The sequence below is a fragment of the Gadus morhua genome, chromosome 13, assembly GCF_902167405.1.
Source record: "Gadus morhua chromosome 13, gadMor3.0, whole genome shotgun sequence".
Lineage (NCBI taxonomy): Eukaryota > Metazoa > Chordata > Actinopteri > Gadiformes > Gadidae > Gadus > Gadus morhua.
In genome coordinates, this window is record NC_044060.1 from 16,822,495 (window position 1) to 16,845,997 (window position 23,503).

At 43.3% G+C, this 23,503-nt stretch overlaps 2 protein-coding genes across 2 annotated transcripts in view; one reads left to right on the plus strand and one right to left on the minus strand.

Moving 5' to 3' along the window:
- Positions 1–3,401, plus strand: part of LOC115557329 (metalloproteinase inhibitor 4) — a 9,713-nt gene extending 6,312 nt beyond the window's left edge. The window contains exons 2-5 of the mRNA XM_030375067.1: positions 5–102; positions 331–445; positions 756–880; positions 1,379–3,401. Coding sequence (XP_030230927.1) covers positions 5–102; positions 331–445; positions 756–880; positions 1,379–1,576 — 536 coding nt within the window. The 3' untranslated portion in view covers positions 1,577–3,401. The remainder of the gene's footprint in view (positions 1–4; positions 103–330; positions 446–755; positions 881–1,378) is intronic.
- The window catches only part of syn2b (synapsin IIb), a 53,758-nt gene that overhangs the window by 18,379 nt on the left and 11,876 nt on the right, over positions 1–23,503 (minus strand). Inside the window, exons 2-5 of the mRNA XM_030375066.1 lie at positions 7,947–8,004; positions 6,852–6,943; positions 4,127–4,283; positions 3,649–3,738 (exon numbers count right to left, since the gene is read on the minus strand). Coding sequence (XP_030230926.1) covers positions 3,649–3,738; positions 4,127–4,283; positions 6,852–6,943; positions 7,947–8,004 — 397 coding nt within the window. The remainder of the gene's footprint in view (positions 1–3,648; positions 3,739–4,126; positions 4,284–6,851; positions 6,944–7,946; positions 8,005–23,503) is intronic.

The window sequence follows — 23,503 nt, forward strand, 5'->3', positions numbered from 1 at the left end:
TCAGTGATAAGGGCAAAGATCTCTGGGGAGAAGATTGTGTCACCTAGCAACAGCTCCTCTCCTTACATGAAGATGATCCAGTACGAGATAAAGATGATCAAGGTGGGATGTCCAACGTCGTCCGAAGCTCCTCTTTATAGACTTTGAAATCCCGATTGAAGAGGGGTGGAGGTTTTGCTTTTATTCTATGTTCAAATTGACCACACACACACACACACACACACACACATAAACACACCCATAAACACGCACGCGCACACACAGCGTGCACACACACTTGTGAAGTTCTAACAACTCGGTGACTGAATGGTTTTCTTTGTTGTCGTTCAGATGTTCAAGGGCTTTGACAAGGCCAAGGACATCCAGTATGTCTACACACCCGTCTTCTCCTCACTGTGTGGAGTCAAACTGGACTCCAACAATAAGGCGGGATACCTCATCTCCGGTACGGTGCAACGTTGATCTGATACTGGGCTGGACCTCCCTCCCTGACCGCTAATACAGTTCATTGGAATATGATTTGTCCATATATGTGCCATGTCTGAGTGTATACTTTCAGCATATTCTAACCATGACCATTCTTGAAGTTATGTCTTCAAAAGTAGAATAATTGTAAAACAGCCGATACTAACAGATAGCGTTTTTTGCAAAGTTTGCAAATCAAAGACGATTCAATGTACAATGTACAAATAATGTATCTTTCCATAGCTAGAGTTGGTAACTACATATTTGTGATTCTCATTGTCCCAAAACAGGAAGTATGTGGAATGATGGGAGGATTTCTATTGGCCAGTGTGACCTGGTGGAGCCCTGGGATAACCTATCAATGTCCCAGAAAAAGAATCTCAACTACAGATATCAGATGGGCTGTGAATGCAGAGTGAGTGGCACATATTCACACTTCACACACGTTATTGTAGTAATTTAGTAAATGATTGCACTATGACTATGCTATATATACTACTATAAATAAATAGATTATAATACACTTATTGTATTTATCTTACTAAAAACAATACCCCAATATCCTTAGCAAGGACCATCAATTAAAAAAGGGCCATGGAGTCACATAATGACGCCATTGCTCGAAATAATTACTTAATTGTATTATTTACTTTATTTATTTATTTTGACCCAATATATGAACCTGCACTATTCCCTCGGCACCATTGTGAAGGAGGGTTGTTCCCTCAATGTGTTTTCCGAGGTTATATAAACTAAAATAATTATTTTTATAATCGTCTGCTGTTTTATTCATCCATGAATGATTACATTTTGTTAAACACTGACTCAGAGACTATCCCTCCCCCCCATCTCCCCCGTCTTCCCCTCTCCCCCCTCTCCCCCGTCTCCCCCGGCTCCCCCCGGCTCCCTGCAGATCAACACCTGCTACACGGTGCCCTGCGCCTCCACAGGGGAGAACGAGTGCCTGTGGACGGACTGGCTGTTGGACAACAGCCTGAACGGAGAGCAGGCCCGGCAGTACGCATGTATCCGCCGCACCGACGCCACCTGCAGCTGGTACCGCGGCGGGCCCCACGCCGACAAAGACTTCCAGGACCTGAGTGACCCCTGACCGACCTCCCCCCACACACCCCCACCTGACTGACCCCTTCCCCCAACCCCGACCAAACCCTAACCGTGATGCTCGTAGGCACGAACCCAGTAACGCTACTCTCAGACCCAGGCTGAGTTTCTTTATTACATTGGCTTCTGTGTAATGCACATATGGCTGCTGTGGCTAACACCTAAAGCATAAGGGGATTGCTTCAGTGATTTTGGGGATAAACAACGGCAACGGTGGGCACAGCAAACTTGGCTTAGCACAGGGCTACTTCAGGGCGTGGTTAATAAATTAAATGGTTTCCGGCTCACATATGTCACCGCTTAGCTTTCACTCCAGCAGAGCACTAGACAGAGCAAATTACCCTTCAGAACTGCTATCCAAGTCCAGGAAGGTTCCCATTGTTTAAGGCTTGCCAAAGTTCAGACATTAGAATGCAGTGTCTAGACAGAATTGGACTCCAAGGGGCTCCTTTCATATTGAACTGTAGGAAGAGGTAGGAGGCAGCTCTCTCACCGAGCTCTGGAGCTACTCTGCATCCTGTTCCCTTACCTTGTGTTTGCAGATTGCCTGTAGACATCCCCCCCACCCCCAATCCTTGCTTTCTTATATTTTTTCATTCATATATATATAAATATATATAGAATCTAATAATTGCCCCATTTAAACAACATTTAATTATGATACACCGTGTTTGTGCTCTTACGGGATCAATTGAAACCTTTTGATGAATCTAGACACACGATATATACATGATATACTTGTCACAGTTCATACTGTTAAATGTATCCTGTTATAATAATGTAAATATTGTGCACGAGTGATACTTAACACTTTGAAGGCTAACCGTGTTGTGTTCTAGGATAGAGGATTATTTTGTGTTTCTATTTCCTTAAATGACCAACAAATACATAAAGAAATACTAGCTGTTTAAGAACCATATCATCCTTCATGACGTCAGATTAAATTAAGCTGTAGTTAAGGTTTAAGTGATATAATCTGAGTGTAATTAGTTAGAAATTCCACAGCCATCTGTCAGCTATTAGTTAGTGGAATGCTCTGTGAGGCTATCTATTAAGAGTAGTCTGCACCTGTCTCTGTATGAGACAATTTCAATATTAGACCCCTCCTGGCTAAATTCTGACCAATCAGGAAATCTCTTCCCTGATTGGTTTTGGGAATCCATCTTTCCTGTCAATCACAGGCGCAGTAAAAGCAAGACTTCTTAATGGCAGAGACAAGTAGGGAGGGAGGGAGCATAGAGGAAGAAGATGTTTTTTTTGTTTACTTTCTAAATCTTGCTCTCTTCCGCTCTTTTCTCCTCTCTCTTTACATCTCTCAAATCTGAACTACAGCAGCCCTAAATCCAATTTAATGAATTCCTCAACTAACTAAATTTATCATAAGGAACATGATTAAATCATTCGTTATGGATTTTCAGATTCTTCAAGAGAGACCTGAATGTGAATTCACAAAGACCTGTGATGCAGGCCCTATATTGAAAAGGTACCGTTTGAATACAAAACAGTACGTAAGTGAAGTGGTACTGTTTCAATACATAATGGCACTCAAGTGAAGTGGTACTGTTTCAATACATAATGGTAATACTGGTTGGTTGGTCCTTCTTTTGAAATAAACCTGTATATGTTTTGATGTATCTTTTTCATAATGCATTTTAGCTGTAGGACTTTGGTATGTTGTCACTGTGCTATTCCTCCTTTAAATGTTTTATATCAAAGGATTATGTGGGTTTGTATTTATGTCTTTGTGTTTCTGTCAATATAGTTTTCTATTTCAATGTACCAAAAATATTGTATATAAAACCTCTCAATAGAAACATGCGTTGTTGTTTTTACCAGGACTTGATTGTCTAAGTTTCCATTCACCCTCAGCCTATGAAAATCGATCACAACAATGAGACCCCAAACAACACAGGCATACATTCATTTTGGTACCCACACATTTTGTATTGTAAATGGCTATAATTAGTGTAGGATTTGTCGGTCTTGAACATCTTGAATCCTGATGCTCTGTCCCTCCAACTGATTTTTCCAGATCAATCGGGAGAGAATGACATTACTTACCATGTCTTTATGGTTTGGATAGAAAGTCTGATCGATCAGAGGGAACTTGTCCGAGCCCAGCCTCTTCTGGTTATTGATCAGTTGAGCAAACTAGAGAAAGAGAGGGAGAGAGAGAGAGGGGCCGAGAGACAGAGATCAATGGGGATTGAGAGAGATATTGATAATGAATGAGATAGAGTGAGAGAGAGAGAGCGAGAGGCAGAGAGAGGGAGAAAGAGAGAGAGAGAGAGAGGGGGAGAGAGAGAGAGAGAGAGAGGGAAAGAGAGAGAGAGAGAGAGAGAGAGAGAGAGAGAGAGAGAGAGAGAGAGAGAGTGAGAGAGGGAAAGACAGTTATAGGGATAGTCACAAAAGATGACATGAGTGGTACCACAATTGTTAGAAAAGCCAAGCCCAGCCCAATGAAACAACCATCAATTAAAATACCATCAGTATTATTAATGAATTGCACATGGCGATCATTGTTGGTGACATGACTCACGGCCCAAGGTTTGTCACTGAGGCTGTAGATGGACTCAAGGGAGTTCACCGAAGGGACCCCGGCATACTGCAGTCCAATGATCATGTTCTTGAAGTCCTCGTTCTGTGCCATGCTGAACGCATGCTGGCGCACCAGCACGAAGTCTGGCCGGAATGACCTGAAATGGTAGAGGGAGAGGAAACAGCGTCACACCTGTACAGGCTTAAGCAGCAGCTGAAGAAGACACAAAGTCAGGCCGGAAAGCCTTATATGGGGGAGGAAATGGACGCAAAGTCAGGAGGTAACGACCTTATAAGGTAGAGAGGAAGGTAGATAAAATATCACTAAGAACAAACAACATATGAAGAATGAACATGAATTAATATGATATGAATATGAGGATGGATTGAAACATATTCATAGTCATAGTGTCTTTATACGGTAGGTGCAGTTGGTTTATATTGATATCAGAGATTATTAATGCAACTTAAAACTACTGATAACGAAGAGTAGAGATGAGAAGACGGGATTTGTGGAGAGGGTACAGAGAGAGGAAGAGAGAATCAGAGTGAGAATCAGGGCGAGAGACAGAGAGGTGAGAGAAGGGAAGAGTGTAGATCGAGAATTGTGATCAAACACTTGGAAGGCATGGTGAGGAATGTGTGTGCATGCATGCTTAGATTGTTTCTGTATGTGGGAGGGTGTGAATGTGTTTTGTGTCTTCTATTTTCCATTCGTTTCCAAACCACCAAGGACCACATTGATATAGGATTTGGCCCCGGGTTAATTGTTGACATTGTCTATGTTGAGAAGTAAATCAGCCATGATTTCTGTGCAACTCCCATCTTCTCGCGGTGTCAGGTTCTGTGTTTATTTGCCACTGCGCATGCCTTCAGACTTAGAGACTGAGAGGCACGCAGTTAGGATTCGTGTCAAAACTCTTGCTCATGAGCAACAGTGATGGATTTTGCTCCCGCTTCGACCCACTGGTTGCAATGCACTGGCTCAGCGGGGAAAATAGTTACATTTGTGTTCAGTTGACGGCTCATTCAAACAACTGAGAACCTAGCGCTTCATTCTGGTTCAGAAGTAATTGCTCAAGCTGTGTACCAATCAGTTAAACACCCCCTTATACACTTAACCTGGGACTAAAGTTGCTCTCACACTGCCTCAAGCGCAGCCACCATCTGCGCTCAGACTTCACAGAATCTGAGGGCCTTCAGCACTGGGTCCCTTTCTGCAGCTGACGGTCTCATCTTCAGAATCTGGTTGTTATTTTTTATAAGGCTTCTATCAACGTATGAATTTGTTGTCCTATACAAACTCAGGTCTTTTGTTTGTCTTAAAGTGTACCCAGGGTCTTTATCGGCATGAAAACCCATAAAATAATCCCTCCAGACACTTTTTTTCATTGATAATCGAGTATAGAGCTTGGCGCCTCTGTCATATTATTTACGGTAGCCGGTAATCGTGTGGACTTCCTGGAAACATGAACCTACCGGTAAGGGACAGACTCGGAACACAGTCTTTTTTAATAAACTCCCGGTACGCTAATTAAGTTGTTGATGCTTCGTTTTATGTGTAGGGACCCTAATCATGCTACTGCAGGAGTTAGGTGCTATTTTGAGCAATATTAGTGGAAAAAAAAAATCTGATTTAGAAGCATTCACGGTGCCCCTAACCAATAACATGGAAGCAAAACAATGCCGGGCAAACTCTAGACTCGATTTTCAATGAAAAAAATATATAGTATTTGATGGGTATACATGCCAAAACGAAGACCCTGGGTTTAATATTCGCCAGAATTACACTTTGATGTCAAAACACACAATATTTTGTGTGATTGTGACCATCCAGATATTATTGGGAGAGTGTGTGTGTGTGTGTGTGTGTGTGTGTGTGTGTGTGTGTGTGTGTGTGTGTGTGTGTGTGTGTGTGTGTGTGTGTGTGTGTGTGTGTGTGTGTGTGTGTGTGTGTGTGTGTGTTGAGCATGTGTGCCAGTCTCACAAGGTGTAATTGCAGGGTTGAGATGGATCTAATCAGACTAATGTGCTTCATTTCCTGGCAGTTTTGATGGCAGGGGACCACTGGGTACGGCATCGTCTCATCATAGAGTTTATAGAGTGCTCTGGATCGCTTGGTCTGACCTCTGACCTCTGACCTCCGCTGTTTGCTGTGTTGATGTGAGTAAGTGTGTGGTTTTTGGTTGTCTTGCAGTCCAGTATAATTACCAGAAACCTCAAACGTAGTTCATTTCGGATCAATCATCATCATTACTTACTGAAATACTACATTATGAAGCATTCCCTGAACTAAATCCATGGTTTAAAATACATTTTGGACAGCATAGCGGGAAATGTTTTGGGAAGTGGTGAGTGGTTAAATCTAGCATTGTTTTGGGAGTGGTTAGTGGTTAAATCTAGCATTGTTTTGGGAGTGGTTAGTGGTTAAATTTAGCTGTTTTCAGCATTGTTTTGAGTGGACGTGTGATTGCAACCACAACTTTATAAAATAATCGACTCAAATAAACAGAGAAACTTTGGTGTCCACACCTCTGTTTGTCCTGATATAACAGGTCGCAAAAAGGGTCCACGGTCCACCTGTGTTATCTCCGCTTGTTTAGTCTACAGCCCGTGCCCTGGTGCATCTAAGCAGACCCAAAATAAGCTTATGAGCAACACATGTGTTTTGGCTATGATGACACCTCTTTGGCGTTATGAACCCAAAGGGTGCACGCTGCACTGACCTCATGACTTTAGTGGCGTTCCTCATGACCTGAAGGTCCACGCTGCAGGTTCCGTTTGAGTTGGACACAAGGTTGATCTCAGAGAACTCGGCCTGTTGGAAGAGAGGGAGAAAGAGATGTCGCTTTGCTTTAGGAACCGAGCAATCCAGCGATCTGTTGAAGAGCTCAACAGATGGTGTGTCCCTGTTTACATTGCCATTGTTGTTATAATCAACATTTTCTTACAATCTTTAACGTTGATCAGAATGTCTCATCAAGGTGACGGTCAATCTCGAGAAAGGACTGATTTTCTTATTCATTCATTCTTACTCATCATCATTCCGTACATTTTTGACATAAATAGAAATATTGAAGATGGCGATGGAGTTAAAAATTTAAAGGAAAACGGCCTAGTTTGCCACAGCAAACCCCTTTTGTCGTTTTTGCTTGTTTGTCCCCAAGTGAAACACAAAGAGACACATTTTACATTCAGTGTTTCTCTCCTGACCGTTGCCTTTGGTGTGAACTCTGTTGACAGACTGGAGGAGACACCTGGCAGTCAACATGTATTAACTGTGAAGCGGCTGACTTCAACATTCTGGGACAAGACAAAAAAACGGAAACACAAAATAGCCCCTTCAATTGTATCATTGTGGCTTTGTTGTCCTTTTACTTTTAGAATGAGACATCTTGCTGAAATGCTGTAGAACCAGATTGGGGAATTTAATGTCATGAGGCCATATACTTCATTGATTTACTTTAAGATTGACCCTTTATTGCCAGAGGTAAATCTCGATAAAATACAACCACGTCTGGTTTCCAGAGTATAAGCACAAGTCACTTAACCGAGTGATTCAGCATGACAAAGGCTCTCCTCCACATGACCCTCAGTATGATTCAGCCGCTTCACAAAGACAAGCGAGGACTGATGACGCTTGCATCAGTCTTAAGTCTGTGTTTTATATTTATGAATTATTAATCAACACTACTTTGACGACTACATTGAGTATTTCCTTCATTAAGTATGTAGTGAGTGATAGCCTCTTCCCCTCAACAATAATTGTTTATTTATGTATATATATATTTTTTTTTATGATGCTCCGCAGCCATCTGTACCTGCTCTACTTTGATGTCGTAATCTCCAAGAATCTTCTTCCCCCGGAACACTTTGGCCCTTTAAGAGCAGAGAGGAAGGGAGGAGAGAGGAGAGAGGAGAGGAGGGGAGGAGGAGAGGGGAGGAGGAGAGAGGAGAGTAGACAAGGAGGAGGAGAGATAGCAGAGAGGGGAAGAGGAGGAGAGGAGGAGATGAGAAGAGAGAGGAGACGAGACAAGGAGGGAGAACACGAGACAAGGAGGAGGGAGGGGAGGAGAGGAGACAAGGAGGAGGGAGGACAGGAGAGAGGAGAAGGGTAGGATAGAGTAGAGGAGAAGAAGAAGAGACGAAAAGAGTTGTTAGCTTTTATTATAAAAAAACATTAATCAACTTATGCAATATATTATTACGCTAGTGAAGATGCAGGCAACTTGGTCTCATTACATGCACACAGAGGCACACGCACACACACACAGACACACACACACACACACACACACACACACACACACACACACACACACACACACACACACACACACACACACACACACACACACACACACCTGCGACTGGATATGTTCTTCTTTACTGGCATCAATTAGTTTAGAAAAACACTAAACGTATTATCTGCTCCTAGTATACGTCTCCCTCTACTGGAGGGAGGGGTGATGTGGTAGACTAACCCGCCCAACCATTAGAGCAATACCACATAGATCTTTATCGACAAGCTCCTAAGACAACGACATTAACATATTTTCTATTTTAAGATGATGATATTCTAACTGCTTTTTTTTTAGCAGTTCCTAATACATTTTCATGATACTCTTCTAACAACTCCCCCCCCCACACACACACACACAAAACCATTATTGTGACAATGAACCCCACCAGTCAGTGATTTGTTCTTTGTTTCAGCTACCGTCTGTTTAAAAGTCAGAGATAGTCCAATGCACACAGGATGGTTGTGGGCAGGGTGATACATAACACAAAGACAGACAGATACAGACATAAAAGAAGGCATAAAGAAAAGACATGGAGACAGACGTATATACAGACTGAGAGACCGACATAAAGACAGAAGAAGAGACAGACATATATACAGACATAGAAACAGACATGTAGACAGATATGGTGGCAGACAGACATATATACAGACTGAGAGACAGACATGAAGACAAAGAGACAGACATATATACAGACATAGAAACAGACATGTAGGCCTGATATGGTGGCAGACAGACATATATACAGACTGAGAGACAGACATGAAGACAAAGAGACAGACATATATACAGACATAGAAACAGACATGTAGGCCTGATATGGTGGCAGACAGACATATATACAGACTGAGAGACAGACATGAAGACAAAGAGACAGACATATATACAGACATAGAAACAGACATGTAGGCCTGATATGGTGGCAGACAGACATGTATACAGACTGAGAGACAGACATGAAGACAAAGAGACAGACATATATACAGACATAGAAACAGACATGTAGGCCTGATATGGTGGCAGACAGACATATATACAGACTGAGAGACAGACATGAAGACAAAGAGACAGACATATATACAGACATAGAAACAGACATGTAGGCCTGATATGGTGGCAGACAGACATATATACAGACTGAGAGACAGACATGAAGACAAACAAAGAGACAGACATATATTCAGACATAGAGACAGACATGTAGACAGATATGGTGGCAGACATGAGATGGACATAAAGACAGACGTTAAGACAGACATACAGACGGATATAGAGACAGACTTAAAAACAGACTTAGTGACGGACGGAGGGGCAGATATAGAGACAGCCAGAGATAGCAATTGACAGACATAGAGACAGGCATTGAGAGAGACATACAGACAAACATGTTGACAGACAGATTAAGATACTGAGAGACAAGAATAGATGCAGACATAAAGACTGGGGTGGATAGATGTGGAGTGGAAACATAACCAGATGGAGGGGCCTGACACACAGATGAGATCTAGATTAGTGTTGCTCTATACAAGCTTGTCTTGTTTATGACATCACATTGTACCAAAGGTAGTAAATATATCAACAATCATTTGCACCCCACGCATCGCTGATTTGTTGCACAGCACAAGTTCCAGTAAATCCAATCAAGGATGCTAGTTGTTTTCTTTCTTGTAGAACTGATTGCCTGTGTATACAACCACAGTGTTCCATCCACAGTCATCCTCCACAGGCACATCTTTAGATAGGAAGACTGTGTGATCGATAGTGGGACCTTCCACATTTCCTACAGAATTTGTTGTATTCTCTTCGTGGTGATAAGGATGGTGATGAAATCGAAGATGATGGTGAGGACAACAACGGCTATTATTACTATGATTGTGTTGTATTCTCACAAGCTGTGCGGGCATGTGGCTGCTTGTCTCTGACGCGCTGGAGAAGAACATCCGCAGCCTGCTCTATAAGCGCCACACCATCTGCAAGGGAGGTATTTGTGGCCTTATCCCATTATACCAAACCGTCCTGCATGGCTCAACTCGGTTTGACTCGGCGCGACAGAGCAACGCGGGCCGAGATCTACGCCTCCATGACAACAGGATCACCTGCTTGCAGGTGTGGACTTCACTGATTGGGGCCGTTTGCACAACAACACTCATTGCACCCTATTTAGTTTTACATTACAGCCCATGGTAAAATGGGGAGGACATTATCCTGCAACATGCACACTAGCTGCCCACATTCTGGCCAACAAGCCTGGGATCGCCACCAGCAGCAGCCTCCTGCCATCCTTGGCCTCAGGCCAGGGCGGCACACATTTATCACTTGACAAGCACTTTTTCTCTTTCTTGCTCTGGTATCCGCAAGCTCTGTGTATTTTTTTACAGTTGTACAATTTGTTCGGCTGCTAGTGCTGCTTTTCTGTGCAGAGTGAGGGAGAGAGAGAGAGAGAGAGAGAGAGAGAGAGAGAGAGAGAGAGAGAGAGAGAGAGAGAGGAAGACAGTATAGGGATAGTCACCAAAAAAACGAACAAGAGTTGTACGCACACAAGTGGTAGAAAAGCTGCATCAAAGATAGAAAAGGGACAGTTCGTGCTTCTAAAGAGAGATGTTGGTTTTCCTCAAGTATTCGCTGCTCATCTGGTGAATTTCCTGCAGAATGGCTCAAGTTGACAAGCTGTGCTAAATCAGTGCGAAAGAAAGAATGAGGGACCTGATGAAATGGCTCCAGCAGATACTTAGCACACAATGGACCATGCTTTTCAGCCGCCTTATTGGCTGTTGGCAGGCAGGGGCTCCTCCGCAGTATGGGCCAATTATATCACTCGACTGCGAAGCCCCTGATGCAGCCTTTACCTCTATCTAATTAACAAATGGTGCTGTCAGATGCTAGCCAATCAGGTATGAGCCTGAGCTCAACTAATGGGGTTGTTGTCCACAGTGGAGCAAGACCAAACATAGGCAATCTTTTTAGTCTCTATTATCTTCTGATGAATAACTTTTATTATGTAAGACAAGCTATTGGTTAAATTCATTATTATTTCAATCACATTGAACAAACTTGATTATCCAGGCTCATCTGAATGGATATTTTACTGACATTACGGAACCGATTACGTAAGCTTTTAGTTATTAGTCATCTATAAATGGCTGAGGGGAGATCCAGAAAGATTTTAAAGGGTTTTGCTTGTAACTAGGGCAAGGTCTTATTAATAACATTACTAACTCTTTCTTCAACTTTCTAACTGTTTCCAATCTAGAAGCTAGGTAGCTGAGACCTCCTTCATCAAGGAAAAAGTTTTAAAACGGCTTTAGAAGCCAAAAATATTATTTATGGGTGTGATGGTGAATGCCGCATGTTAAAGTGTTTGGAGAGAAATGTGTTTGGTTGTTAATCAGGCAATTACATTCTCTGTTTACACTGTATAGCAAAAGCAACCTCATATAGTTTCTGCTTTCATAAGTGACCAGCATCAATTGATGGTCAGGCCAATCCACAAAACATGGAAGGATCAGGTCTCAGCATTGCTGTGTGTTTGTCTGTTAGTCTTTGTCAGTGCATCTTTGACTCCATTACAGCGTGGTCACATGATCTCATCTGATTCCATTATTGATTAGTGGAGTCTGAGTCTCTGAGATACACACACAGGGTTTGGCCCAAATTAAGATCTTAAGATCAATGCTTGGTGATTCAAGGGATGTGTGTGTGTGTGTGTGTGTGTGTGTGTGTGTGTGTGTGTGTGTGTGTGTGTGTGTGTGTGTGTGTGTGTGTGTGTGTGTGTGTGTGTGTGTGTGTGTGTGTGTGTGTGTGTGTGTGTGTGCGTGCGTGCGTGAGTGAGTGAAACTCAGAGAGAGATTTGGAATACAGGAGTTGAGGAAAAGGCCAACCAGTCAACAATTTAAGTTGGATTTAGTTCACAAGATAATCATTGCAGCAGGGAGTACAAGATAATGGCCGTAGTGGAAAAATCTATTTGTGAATGCCGCACCAAGCCACAGCTCAGTTGCACCCAGCTCAATATCTTCTTCTATTGTTTACAGAGTACACCAAGAATGTAGCTCTATAGCCCTCTTGGCGTGGCAGTGCAACGAGGAACCACCCAGAGTTGGCAAATGCCCACGTCAAATCCCTGATAATCCCTGATATTGTAATGGTACACTACTGTACATGACACTACTAAATTATACTGCACCTTGCTATGAAGAAATATAAATCTGTCTTGCTAGAAGGAAATACCTTCATCATAAATATAATCAAAAAGATGATGAAGATGGCTCCCGCATGGAGTGGTATGAAAGCAGGAAAGGCCATTGTGCCGGATGTAATTCTAAAGTGGTTTTACCTTTAATATAAAAGGTGCCCGGGGCATATCATGCTCCAATGCTGAGATAAGGTTGAGAAAACTACAATTGCAAGGAATCATCGGCTGGAAACTAAAGGATGTGTTATCGCAGTCTCTCTCTGTGTCTCTCTGTGTCTCTCTCTCTCTCTCTCTCTCTCTCTCTCTCTCTCTCTCTCTCTCTCTCTCTCTCTCTCTCTCTCTCTCTCTCTCTCTCTCTCTCTCTCTCAGGGCAGTTCCATGTTCATCAACCTCTCACTGCCTTTTCTTTGAAGGTAATGATTGCCAACAACCGGTAGAACCCTTGACATCCCACATCTACAGTCCTGATGGGAGTTTTAGTACCAAAGAAACGCAAAGTATTACTAACACAGTGTTGGAGGATGTATTGGACCACATTAGTTTTCTGTCAATCTCACTGTCACACATTTATTAACAAATTTCATGACCCATTGCCACAGCCTGAACAATATTATGTATTGTTTTTCATTTTGGGTGCCAAGTGGAAAATATGTGGGCGCGCACCCTCACACACACATACACACACACACACACACACACACACACACACACACACACACACACACACACACACACACACACACACACACACACACACACACACACACACACACACACACACACACACACACACAAACTCATCCCCTGGTTTGGTGTGCATTGCTTTGCTTTCTGGGCTGTATCACAGACTATACAAACGATTATGCTATGGTGCAACAAGCTGTTACATCCAACCCTTTTCTGCAGTTATCGCTCCTCCTGCCTGGGCCAATGATGTGCAACCTCTCATGAGAATCCATTTCTGTCATCACATTCCTAATTTATTACAGTTCGGAAGAAGAGCACTGTTGAGTTAAAATGCAAATTACAGAGGCTGTAAATGATGAGGGATGGAACGATAGATTTGTTCATCTGGTTGTCAGCAGGCCAGATTTCCACTGGGATGTTATACTAATCCTGTTTTTGTTTATTTTGAGAGATACCATTCGACAGAAGCGACGTGAATATTGGCTGAATAGCCACAGTTACCCACATTTATCTCCTCGTCCTGCATTGTGTGTGTGTGTGTGTGTGTGTGTGTGTGTGTGTGTGTGTGTGTGTGTGTGTGTGTGTGTGTGTGTGTGTGTGCGTCCGTGTGTGCGTGTGCGTGCGTGTGAGCGTGTGTGTGTGAGTGTGCATGTGGGCGTTTGCATGTGGACCAGCAATCCCTGCAATTGTGTCAGTAGTCTTCGGAGAGGAGACGTTTCCAACTGTAATTGTTCCTCTTATCATCACTCCACAATAATTTGGCAGGAATAAGTTCCCCTCCCTGGTGTCAGTCTCCTCTGCCTCTTTATTATCCCTTCCACCCACACTGTCCTAGTTGACATGCACAACTGTGCTCTTTGCTCTTCTGTGCGTATTCTGGCAGTGGTTCAGGGGGCTGAACAGGTGGTCCCAACCTCTGCTCCTCAAAGCACAATGTCGAGGTGTCCCTGACCAAGACGCCTCCGCCTAACTGCTCCCCAACGGCTGGCTGTTGCCTTGCACGGTTGACAGCGCTGTTAGCGTGTAAACGTGTGCAGTGATGGGTGATTGTGAGACAATAACTGCAAAGCGTTTCGAGTGGTCATAGGTGGCAAAAGCGCTAAATATGAATGGCATGTCCATTGCAATCTGTCGATTGAAAACTGGAAAATGGGCAGTTGAAACTGAGGCAAACACTAAGGAATTGTAAATGGGCATTTTCCCAATGCATCAAACATTCAGTGGCCTCAGTTCTTCCACTATCCTCAATCTATCCTCAATCTTTTCTCAACCACAGGTTCACTGGACCCTGGATCAGTATGAGTTCAGACCGTGTGCTCAGACCTGATACAGGCCTCTCACTCCTACATCCACAAGGCTACATGGTTAAAGGGCAGAGAAGGACAGTGCACAAGCAATTATTCATAACAACCATGCCCCATGGTTGACAATGAGGCAATCCAGTCAGCAACAACAGCCTCATCATAGCAGATTGTCAATTGAGTTACTAACTAAATTACTTTTGCTTTTCCAGAAGGAACATTTGTCCCGGTTAAAGGTTGTGCTGTTCAATTTTGTCTCGCTGTGTTAACGTCTCGCTTCTCATTTTGCAGCTTTCAAACTCTGCACCGTTTGTCTCAGACATAATTCCCCATTGAAAGAAACTTGAATTTAACCTCTTCTGTGGGGTAGAACAAAGCAGCAGTGCAATAACCTGCTCTGAAACGCATACTCACTCTGAGCACACATCAACAATATTTATCTAACTCAGGCAAAACACATCCAAAATCCCCAGTTATTTGTTTATTTCTGGATTTCATCAATATCAGTGAACTCCAATAAGCCTTGTCTCTGGTCCAGAAAGCAGCATAGCTTTCTGCTTTATTTCACCATTGATTTTAAAACACATCTAGAAGTTATAGAGCACACACAGCTCAGCAGATTCTCACTTCTGACAATGTCACAAGTTATCACGATGAAAATGTCCTGCCTCCCACTACATTACCACCTCCTGGGGAGCAAGCGGAGGAGGAGGAGGAGGAAGAGGAGGAGGCGGAAGAGGAGGAAGAGGAGGAAGAGGAGGAGGAGAAGAGTGATGTTCTTAATGGTAGGTTTAGACAGGGTACCAAAGAGAGAGAGAGAGAGATGGCCACTTTTATTGCAGGAAACCTACTTGAGCTGGAAAGCCAATAATACACGCACACGCATACACACAAACACAGACACAAAGTGCATGCATAATCCTTTTTGAACGGGCTTCCAGGTGAACACCCCCTACATGTTTGTGGAACCACTTATAGTCAACTTCAAGTCCAATCCATCATATTCACTTCTTCATCAACACAGCGGAAACAAACACGCGCTCGCTCCCCATGAATTCACTCACTCATCTCATCCATCCCTCAGCCAGCCGTAGTCGAACCATCATCACATCACATATTGTTTCTGTATTTGGTAAGCAAGCAGCATTGGGATGTTCTGCGCGGCTTTGTGTGTGTGTGTATGTGTGTATGTGTGTCTGTGTGTCTGTGTGCATGTGTTTGTGTCTGTGTGTGCCCCTTTTGACATAAACAGCTAATGATGTGTATGGTGTTTCCTATTTTTAAAGGAGAGTGAAAGAGAAATAGAGGGACAAAGAGACAGGGAGGGAGAGACAGAGGGCGATATAGAAATAGGAAACAGATGCACTCTGGTAAATTAGACAGACCAGGAGCACATTAGAGACCCAACTTTGCACTAAAGGAGGTTGACAGAGGCTGCTTTTTCGCAGAGATGTTGCCATTAACCCTATACAATGTAAGCCTTACTGTATTTGGACAAAACCCCTGCCTGACAATAGGCCATGTCTGAGTCTCACCTTGTCATGTTGTCCTAGAATGAAGAAATCATGCACAAAAAGCCTCTTCAGATCGTCCAGGTAAAGTTTACCATTGATATGCTGCACTTGGTGACCACTGTTGCAATTTAAATGTCAACAAAGGTCATCACATATTCATACACTCCACCAGCGCTAAGTTTAAAACCCCCAGCAGCACAAACACTAAGGAAAACACCGCTTTGTAGACGTACTGCAATGACAAACACAAGCACACCAATCTCCTGGTCAGCCTCCGGGTGCATTGTGGTCTTTTATTGCGGCTGTGTATTTCCAGAGCACCCATGCCATTCATCGGGGTCTGAGTTGCAAAAATTACGTGCAATCGTGTAATATGCTTTTGAGGGGAAAACCGAAATCGCAGAGTTGGATAAATCTTATCCTTTTTCTCCTGTCCACCCTTTCCATATCTTCAAGTGTACAACTATTACACATTCTCTCTTGCATCGTCCTCTCTCCTTTGGCTTCCCTTCACCTCTCTCTCTCTCTCTCTCTCTCTCTCTCTCTCTCTCTCTCTCTCTCTCTCACCTCTCTCTCTCTCTCTCTCTCTCTCTCTCTCTCTCTCTCTCTCTCTCTCTCTCTCTCTCTCTCTCTCTCTCTCTCTCTCTCTCTCTCTCTCTCTCTCTCTCTCTCTTTCTCTCCTATCCTTTTCTTTCATCCAATTGAGAGGGCGGTGGAATAGGATGAATTCCAGAGAAACTAATTTGATACCATGTCTGCACTTCTTCAGAAATGCCTTTGATCCAGCGGGCGCCTTATGAAAACATAAAGCTGTACTCACATCCTCTAGTGAGAACACGAGAACCAGCCGTTAGACCCAGTTATATAGCTCTCCCAAAACACACCTTAGGGTGTTTCAACACTATTTGACCAAAGAGTTGTGGGCCAGTTTAATCTCATTCAATTGGAAAAGGACACGCAGATGTTTACTGTATTCCTCACTTCATTCACTGGACTTTTCTACTACTCAATGCAATTCATTGTGCAGCAGAGCTCAAATGGCTTGGTCAGTGATTGGTTATTGTTGCTTTACCATGAGGCGAGGTGCAGCATACCTTTTCGGATCTATATCAAAGTCTGTAGTAATGTGGGGAATGCATATTGACATTTAATGTCCCTACAGCAACTAACCAATCAATTTAAAGAACTTAACCAAGCCACAATGGATTGCAATCAAAAAGAGAACTCCCCAAATAAATTGCTAATAGCAAAGGAAACACGCTGGCTGCAGCTGAATGATAGCCTCCAATCAGAAGTCAGTTCACGTATGCACTGCTACTAGACAGACACCCTCCCTTGGCTCGGTATTGAGAGCCAATCAGAGCCACTGTGGCAATAGGCCGATCCTCCTGGACCTGTAGATCTTTGTGATAAACAATAGTTTTGACTACACAAAGATCAAGAAAAATAAAATCATAAAGACCAAATAGCATGGCATCCACCTCCATAGGAGACTATTGTAGCTATAGCTGATCGGGCAAAAGAAAGCAAACAGGGATTTGTTTTTATTGTTGAGGATACCTGTTGCTAACTGATCTGTAGTCATGGAAGCAACACTACAAAGCTGATTGGACAATGCGGAAGCATTGACCGTTACCATAGTGTGGTTACATCCTGAAGAGAATAATGTTTGATATATATATATATATTTATATATATATAGATATATACACACACATATATATATATATATATATATATATATATATATATATATATATATATATATATATATATATATATATATATATATATATATATGTGTGTGTGTGTGTGTGTGTATGTGTGTGTGTGTGTGTGTGTGTGTGTGTGTGTGTGTGTGTGTGTGTGTGTATATATACATATATTAACGTTTAGATTAGAAAAAACTGATACTGAACTGATTCCAATAAAATGCTAACAAGTTAGGGCTGTTCAGGCTGGGTTTCATGATGAATCATCTGCAGCTACAAGAATTTTTCAATTTTTTTTCAATGTGATGTAAGTTATGAGCTGCCAAATATTCTTAATTAATCTCTGCATGTGGTGCGTGTGAGTGTCTGTGTGTGAGTGTGTCTGTGTGTGTGTAAAGGGCAGCACAGTGAGAGTATGGGTGTTAGCCAGTGTTTGGGGCTGCAGGGAGGCTTAGACAGGGTAATAGGACTGCTATAAAATAATTGTGCCTCCTTTAACATCATTTAATATCTGCTGCCCTACTCATGAGGCTTAAAGCCGCTGCTCACAGAATGTACTGAAAATGTAATCAGGGATCCATCCGTTTTCTCAGGGGATCCCAACTCCAAAAGAATTATTTTGGTTTGGCGCCAACCCTTTGGATCGTTTTCTTAACGTCTTGCTCCATTACTTTCTTTCTTCCTTTTGCTCTATTTCGCTCAACAACGCCTGTCAAGTTGGCAGCCATTAAAAGGAGATCAGATTAGCCCCTTAGTTTCCGTTGGAAAACCACCATTAGTTTGACAGCCCGCTAGGTTAAGCCTTTTACACAAACCATATCCCATATCCCATTAAACATTCACTATTCCTCTGGGCGAGTACCTTGCAGCTCATGAACACATACAACCTAACATGCTGTCCTAACAGCACTGATCCCGCTGTCCCTGAATATGCGATCCTCTCTGAAGATCCATTCACAGCACCTGCAAATTGACACCTTCTGTTCTCAACCACAGCTCTCGCCTAAAAAACAGCGTCTCATGACTTCCAGTTATAGTAAGGAAGGAGTGGACCACCAATGCATTTAACAACCTCGAACAGAATACCTCTATTCCTAAGCTGTCTCTACAGTATGCCTTAATGTGTCTCTAAACCCTAATAAAGGCTCTGAAAAAGCTCAATTACTTTCTCTTGGTATGGATGAGGGGACGCTGTTTATGCAAATAGGATAATAGCAGGTTTAGCTAAGCTAGCAACAGGATGTACGGCACAGGATGCATACAGTTTCACACTAATGGTATCATGTTTTCGCATTGGTTGGCTGAAACATTTGATATCTTTTGATCATTCTAGAGTAAGGAAGCCTCATCATTGAAGGATGGAAGAAAATCTCTCTTTTTGAAAATATTACCAATAAATCGAATCATCCGTTTCCCTTGGTTTTAGTATAAGATAAAGAGTTTCCTTAGCATCTTAGTGTTGGTGGTATTGTTCCACTCTTTTCACACACATTAAATTCTTCCCCTTTCCTGCCCTCTCTCTGCCTCACTCACTTCTCCTTTCCATGCTCTGCAATAGTATCACTTGGTTTGCCTTCCGCCATTTTAATCTCTCATCCTTTTTTTCCCGTCAACCTTGCCTCTGTGTGTTCAGAGTGTATGTGTGTATGGGTGCTTGATCCTATGCTTGTGTGTGTGTGTGTGTGTGTGTGTGTGTGGACTGCAGTGGTAGAATGTGAAAGCCCCAGGGTGGACGGTCTGCGATGATGGTGCTCAGAGAGTGGAAGGAAGCACGTGTCACCATCCCTTCTGACGCCATCAGCACTAACCTTCATGGCTCTCTGGCCCCTGATCAGGCTGCAGGTTCGGATATATGGTGAAGCTTAAACCAGAACCCCAACTCAAGCGAGTGCTTACCCAGACCGTCAGGATTGGTCGGTTCAAGAACCGCTGTCTGAGCGTAGTCAGATCTTGGAATCTAAAAACCGAAAACACTTGCCTTCCCTGAATTCTGAGTTAACGTATCTTGTTAACTTGATATTCATGTTTTCCTTTCCTCACTCACATCCAAGAGTCGATATTTATATGCATATTGTTGAAACATGAAAACAACACAGAGCAGTCTCCTGAAACCTTTGTCTGCTTTGCTTCCTGCGCCATCGTCTTATCTCCACCCAACTCTTTCTGTTCATCTGGTTCGCTAATTATGAATTCTAAAATGAGTCTTTCCCTAAAACAATTTGTCTTCACGTCTTCCCTCTTTTGCTTGTTCATTGTCCTTTTTAGTATTTTGTGAGGAGAGAAGCTCTCTCTCTCATTCTCTCTCTCGCCCTCTCTCTCTCTCTCTCTCTCCCGCTTATCCCGGCCGTCCTTTGGAGAGAGGACTTTGTAGCTTCCCATCATCCTCTATTGCAGGCATTAGATCCCATCACAGTGGGCACAGCTAAAGCATGTTCCCTTCCATCTCCTGTCTGCTTTCCTCCTCACCATCTATTCTACCCTCTGTTCTTCATCCTCGTTCAAGCCTCTGCACAATGTCAGCACACAACACTTACAGCCCTCCCATCTCCCTATCCCCTTCCTCACCTGTTTTTTTTCAAACATATATTTATTGGGTTTTAGTTTTTCTTTACAGTATAGACAAGCAGAACACAAGCAGAACACCCAAACAGCGCGCGCACACGGACAAAGCAGAAAGAAACACATCCACCCCCGTCCCCCCTCCCCACAACAAAAGGATCAAAACAAAAGGATCATTTATGTTAAATTAATACAAAACCGACATGGAAATAGTATATGTAACTGTATAAAAATTCTGCATCCATATCTATACATATATGAAGCAATAGAATACTAATATTATGCATGAGCAAGCCTTTACACAATAATGAACAGACAATAAAACAATAAGACAATAAAATATGAATCGATAAACGATGAGAACAAAAAATAAACCCCTTCCTCTCCTCTAACATTCTCTATTCGTCACCTCCTCCTTCCCTCCTCTTCCTCCCAACCTTTCAAATCTCCCCTTCTTCTTGGGGCTTAGTTATGGTTGCACGTCGACACAACGCAAGGGGGTTAACGCCCATTATGTCCTTGGGGACCCTCCTTGTGTCCACTGCAAGGGCCTGACCTTCGCCTCCCAAAATTGTGACCTTGCGTCGCGGTGACGCAGCAGCAAGGGCTGTGATTGGTCTGCTCATGAAGAAGAAATAAATCCGATGCAGAATCAAAACAGCTTCACGACCGCGTGGAAGCGACTGCGTGGTCATTGCGTTGCGTTGACGTCCAACCATAACTAAGCCTTTACTCATCACCCTGCCTTCCTCTGCCAGCAACCCTTCCTCCCCCATCTCCCTCTTCTCTTTGTCCCTCTCCTCTTTGCCTCAACTACCTCTTGTCTCTTCTTCATCTTTTCCCCTGCTCTCCAGCCTCGCTCTTCGGGTGCATTGTACCGTTCATGTGTATTTTAGAGTTAGAGAACACCAGATAAACAGAGTCAGTGAGAGCCGTCAAAGAGAACAGTGCAGGGAGAAGGACCTTAAACTATATAATCATGATCATCAGGGCAGAGCAACTGGCTCCTGTTTTCTGTCTGACAGTCACAGTGAGATGTGAGTGTATTGAAGCAGGCAGTAGCCCAGGGCCAACCACACACAAGCACACACACACACACACACACACACACACACACACACACACACACACACACACACACACACACACACACACACACACACACACACACACACACACACACACACACGCACACACACACACACACAAACACACTCTCAGAATAAAGGAAACATTTCTTATTGTTCTCATATGAAACAGCAGACCATTCGATTGTGATGCTCGCACACATGCATGTGCAAATGAACACCAACAACCCCCCAATCACAAACACACACACACACACACACACACACACACACACACACACACACACACACACACACACACACACACACACACACACACACACACACACACACACACACACACACACACACAGACACACAGTGTGAGTGTTTCAGTTGTTAAGCTGAGCTCAGCATGGAGAGTATTTTCTAGTCACGACCCAAGAGTGCAGCAGCCGTTCAGCTGCCTACGCAGCTACATACACAAACGCACACATGCACACACACAACCCGCACACACACACAGACACACACACACACACACACACACACACACACACACACACACACACACATACACGCACGCACGCACACACACACAAAAATCACACACACAAGCACACTTATACACACAAACACGCACACACACACACACACACACACACCCACAAACACCCACACACACACACACACACACACACACACACACACACACACACACACACACACACACACACACGCACACACACACACACACACTCATACATATCAAAAGCATAAACCTTCACAAACAGACCTATACAAATTCACAATGCCATAAATATAAATAGTGTGTGTGTCTGGGTATGACAAATCATTCTTAGCTGCAATTGTAATCTGTTGTTGTATTACAACTCAGTGTGTGTGTGTGTGTGTGTGTGTGTGTGTGTGTGTGTGTGTGTGTGTGTGTGTGTGTGTGTGTGTGTGTGTGTGTGTGTGTGTGTGTGTGTGTGTGTGTGTGTGTGTGTGTGGCACCCATTCCTCTTCTCTGGGAAGAGCGATATCTCTCACAGTATTTAACTCCTCAGACAGCAGAGTCGTTTGCGTAAGACAAATCACCTCCCAGCCAGCAAGGAGTACACTTAATTATTCATGGATTCATCCAGCCTCGTTTGGAGACATGATGGGAAAAGTGAGCCCCCCAAGAGAATAAATAATGACCAATTAGCCAGAAACAGCACCGATCAAAAGGCCAGGAGATATATATTGGTCAAGGGAGTTTGTTTAAGGTGATCTTGCATTGGAAAGCGTGTCACGATGTACTCTCAGCATTAAGATTAAACCTACAATCCGTGATAAAACCGCAGCAACCTTCGGGCCCCCCACACCATCAATTGTTCACCCACACTTAACACGCAAATATATTCAGAAGAAACATGTGAAGATATTTTGTCAAGGACGGATTTCACGAGAGTGCAAGTGGATTGGAGGCAAAGTCCTCCCTCAATAGTTTTTTTGTGTGTTTCTGTGTGTGGGTGTATGTGTGCGAACACATGTGTTTCACACTTTTTCTATTTTGTGCTCACATTTGGAGGGCACTGTTTATGTGTGTGTTGCTTTTGTACACTCATCGTGTCTGTGTTGATGAGGGTTAAACACGGCCTCGAGACTAGCCATTGCATGCAACTGCACTGTTTCCCCCTGACAGGACCGGCCCGAGTGACACCGAGCTGGCTGTCCCCTTGCATGGTTGACAGTGCTGTCAGTGTGTGAATGTCCCTTTCCGTTCAGGTCAAAGGAAAGTTATATCATTTTGTGTGTCTGTTGCAGGTTGATAGGAGTCATTAGCTTAGCAGCATGCACCTGCTGCTCCACCAGGGTGACTTGAGACCCATCTCCTCAACACCCCACACCTGAACCAACACCAGTTACACAACTCACGATTCTTTTTGATCTAAAAACAAACCCTTTGTTTAAAGGACGCCTGTGTGTGTTACTCCCCTGTAGGTTTTGCTACAACCCAGCGGCTGGTTGTAACAGGTACGCAGTGTAAGGAACTGAAG